The sequence below is a fragment of the Temnothorax curvispinosus genome, unplaced genomic scaffold (genome assembly GCF_003070985.1).
Source record: "Temnothorax curvispinosus isolate PA1 unplaced genomic scaffold, ASM307098v1 QBEX01016332.1, whole genome shotgun sequence".
Classification (NCBI taxonomy): domain Eukaryota; kingdom Metazoa; phylum Arthropoda; class Insecta; order Hymenoptera; family Formicidae; genus Temnothorax; species Temnothorax curvispinosus.
Window position 1 is genome coordinate 211 of NW_020226112.1, and position 3,054 is coordinate 3,264.

The 3,054-nt window shown below is 41.0% G+C and overlaps 1 protein-coding gene across 1 annotated transcript; it reads right to left on the minus strand.

Annotated features, from left to right (window-relative positions):
- Positions 1–703: 703 nt before the first annotated feature.
- LOC112466558 lies at positions 704–2,741 on the minus strand. Its single transcript, XM_025034716.1, has 2 exons — positions 2,395–2,741; positions 704–1,705 (listed from the first exon to the last, which is right to left on the minus strand). The coding sequence occupies exon 2, from the start codon at positions 1,629–1,631 to the stop codon at positions 759–761; it is 873 nt and encodes a 290-aa protein (XP_024890484.1). The 5' UTR covers positions 1,632–1,705; positions 2,395–2,741; the 3' UTR covers positions 704–758.
- Between the last annotated feature and the right edge of the window lie 313 nt (positions 2,742–3,054).

Genomic DNA, 3,054 nt, shown 5'->3' on the forward strand with positions numbered 1-3,054 from the left:
GGGGTAGTTTTTTTTAGTATAAGAGTGTTTTCCGCAGGGTGTATCGGTTCGGTCTCTTATGTATTTCGTATTTATCACTCAGAAATGTCTGTGCCAATGGAGAAATAAGACAAATTATTTTTAAAAAATCCAGGAACGTTTCAAACTTCAACTAGCTCCCAGATTCAACATCACAGACACTGAAAACTCCTTACCAAACCATTTTAAAACTAAATCAATATTTAAAAACATGATTACGTTAAATTATGTAGATTTTTCTCCAATTTTTAGGCTTTTAGCCACCATATTGGATCAGCCATCTTGGATTTTAAAACGGGGCACATGACTTTCGAAAATACTAGTAAAGACTAATTTTTTGAGCTATCGAACGTCTTTGTAGGTCGCTTCAAATTTTGGGCAGACAAGCGATCCGGTTGACGTGAAACGTTCCATATATATATATATATATATATATATATATATATATATATATATATATTATAGAAAGGGGAGAAGTCGGCCCTTTTTTTTTGTGCGGATTTTTAAAAACAAAAAAAATCTTTTTAGTGAAATATAATATACCATTGTAAAGAGTGAACCTTTAGCTACAAAATTTATACAGACATTTTTGGTCTACGTCGCTTTGTTCAACCGGTATAGAGTAAAAATGACAAAGGTGCAAAAGTCAAAATTCCCGGGGCGGAGTCGTGTCTTCATTCTCGGACTGGATTTTAAATAAAGATACATAATTTTGATCATAAAAAATAATAGAATACACTTTATTCAATGTTTTTTAGTAGAACAATAATTTCATCAAGAAAATCAATTTTCTTTTTCGCTATCAGTATCATTGAAACAATTAAAACATTTAAAGACAGAGTCTGTCGAGCGCACGCACTCGTTGTGTGCCTTACGCCTGCACGAATGCACTGTTTTTCGTCGGCTCGGTTTTCTATCATGTCCGAGCATACGCAGCTCATATTATTTAATTTTCTTGACTTCGTTTTTCGCCCACTGCTCGTTGAAGGCTGCGGTTCTGATTGCGTGGCATTTTTTTTACAAAATCGACCATTACCACTACGCCGGCCTCTCTTTCTCGGCGTAGTGGTAATGGTCAATTTTGTCGTTCTCTTCCTTGTAGCAGATTTCTCATCTTTCTTCTGCTTCGACTCTGCCTGCTCAGTCGCCAATTCCTTCATTTGAGGTGAGTCAGTAAAGACGACGGTCGTTCTTCGTTTTCGTCCTTTACGAGTTGTCTGCCTCGGAGCGGCTTTAGGAAATGCTCGAATACTTTCAAGCGTTGCTCTCAAGTTCCGTGTATCATCACGACGGAGCATGGAAGAATCCGTGAAATCGAATTCATTTTTATTCTGTTCGGCTGCGTCAGGTTCAGCTGATGTATCCGGATCGGCTGCGTCAGGTTCGACTGATGTACCCGGATCGGCTGCGTTAAGATTGGCTTCTTCGGGACCAGCGGAAGTAGAAGGGTTCTCCCTATCCGTAACGCTACTCAGCAAAAATTTGTATTCTTGGAAAATGTCCGGGTTGAATAGAGAAATTCCAGTGCATTCAAATCCGGACACAATATTTTGATGCGTTACGGCAAGTAGCAGTGCCTTAGTCACGATTCCAGGGATGTCATATATCGTCATGGTTCTACCAGGATTCCACAAGCTGCTCCTTGTCGACGACAGCCGTTTTGCGATGGTACGCGCGTACCATTTTTCTGAAATACAATGACGCATTTGCAACGGAAAATAGACGAGTCCGCCCCGGTGGCTTGGTCGCGACTTCGCCCCGAACACAAGTTTTAGGTTTGGTCGCTTATAAAATAATAGAAATCAATGAAAATAAACAAACTTTATTGGATTCGTGTTCACCATGCATTACTCTTTAGAATCACTTACGTTGAGATTTGGAGAGACAATAATACTAAAGATATTACAAACTTTCGACGCGGAAGAAATTTCACTTTCGACCTGCGAAAACACGTTTGCTTCGATAACAATCACAACATGGCACGTAACCTCACTAAACTCCGTTGGTCACGTGGGAACCATAATTACAACTGATTTCTTTTAAAAATAATGTAATCGTATTTACAAATATTGAAAAATTGAAAAAAATAAAAAAATTAAAATTAAAAAATTAAAAATATTTAAAAATAAAAAATTTTAATTTAAGAAATAATTAAGAAAGAGGGATGCCAAGCGGATTCTAAATTACGATTTTTAAATATAAAAGTGGCTATAACTCGGAAACGGCTCATTTTCAGACCTATGTTTGTATGAACTTTTTTGCTTGTTTTTGGGTCCCGAATCACCTCCCGAAGTGGAGTAGGCGATTTCTCGGACACCCTGTATATATATATAGGACTTATATATATATATATATATATATATATATATACCTAACCTTGCGCTACGACCACCACGAACCGAACTTGTCCGGTTCGGCGGATGGAAGGGGCGGACTCTCCTTTGCTCAAGAGCAGGCGCAGGTCGGTGGCACGTCGTTCCGAGGAACGGTGAGTGGATTCCGCTCGCTCCAAGTTGGAGCGGAATCTGCAATGTTCGTCTCAATCACAGTCGCTACAGCCGGTATATGTAACGCCCGGGAGCCTCAATGTGAGAGAAGAACTAACTCGTCATGGGCAGGCTCGCCCTTATTCTTTCGGCTGAATTTTGAGTGCGAGTAACGACAGCCGCCCCGCAGCGACAGGTGTTACTCGCGCTCGCGGCGCGCAAGTGGGGTGGTGCCACGCGCGCCCGGCCTGGCGGACTTTGAGCGCGCGAAACGGGTTGCCGCACTTGCAGGCGCGCCGTCGGAGGACGGATTCGAACAATATATGATATGCACGGAGAGAAAAATCTTACCACTGTGGTATGAGCGCCTCCTATGCATAAAAAACAGTAGCGCTGCCTTGCATCAAACGCATATTTGTCCGTTTAAAGCAAGGATAATATCCTACTTTACAGGGACAGCGTTTCGTGTCCGATAAGCAATAACTTCATACAGATATCGTGTGAAAACGGTTATGCTTGTAACGTAGAGTTCATGCCACCACAGGCATGA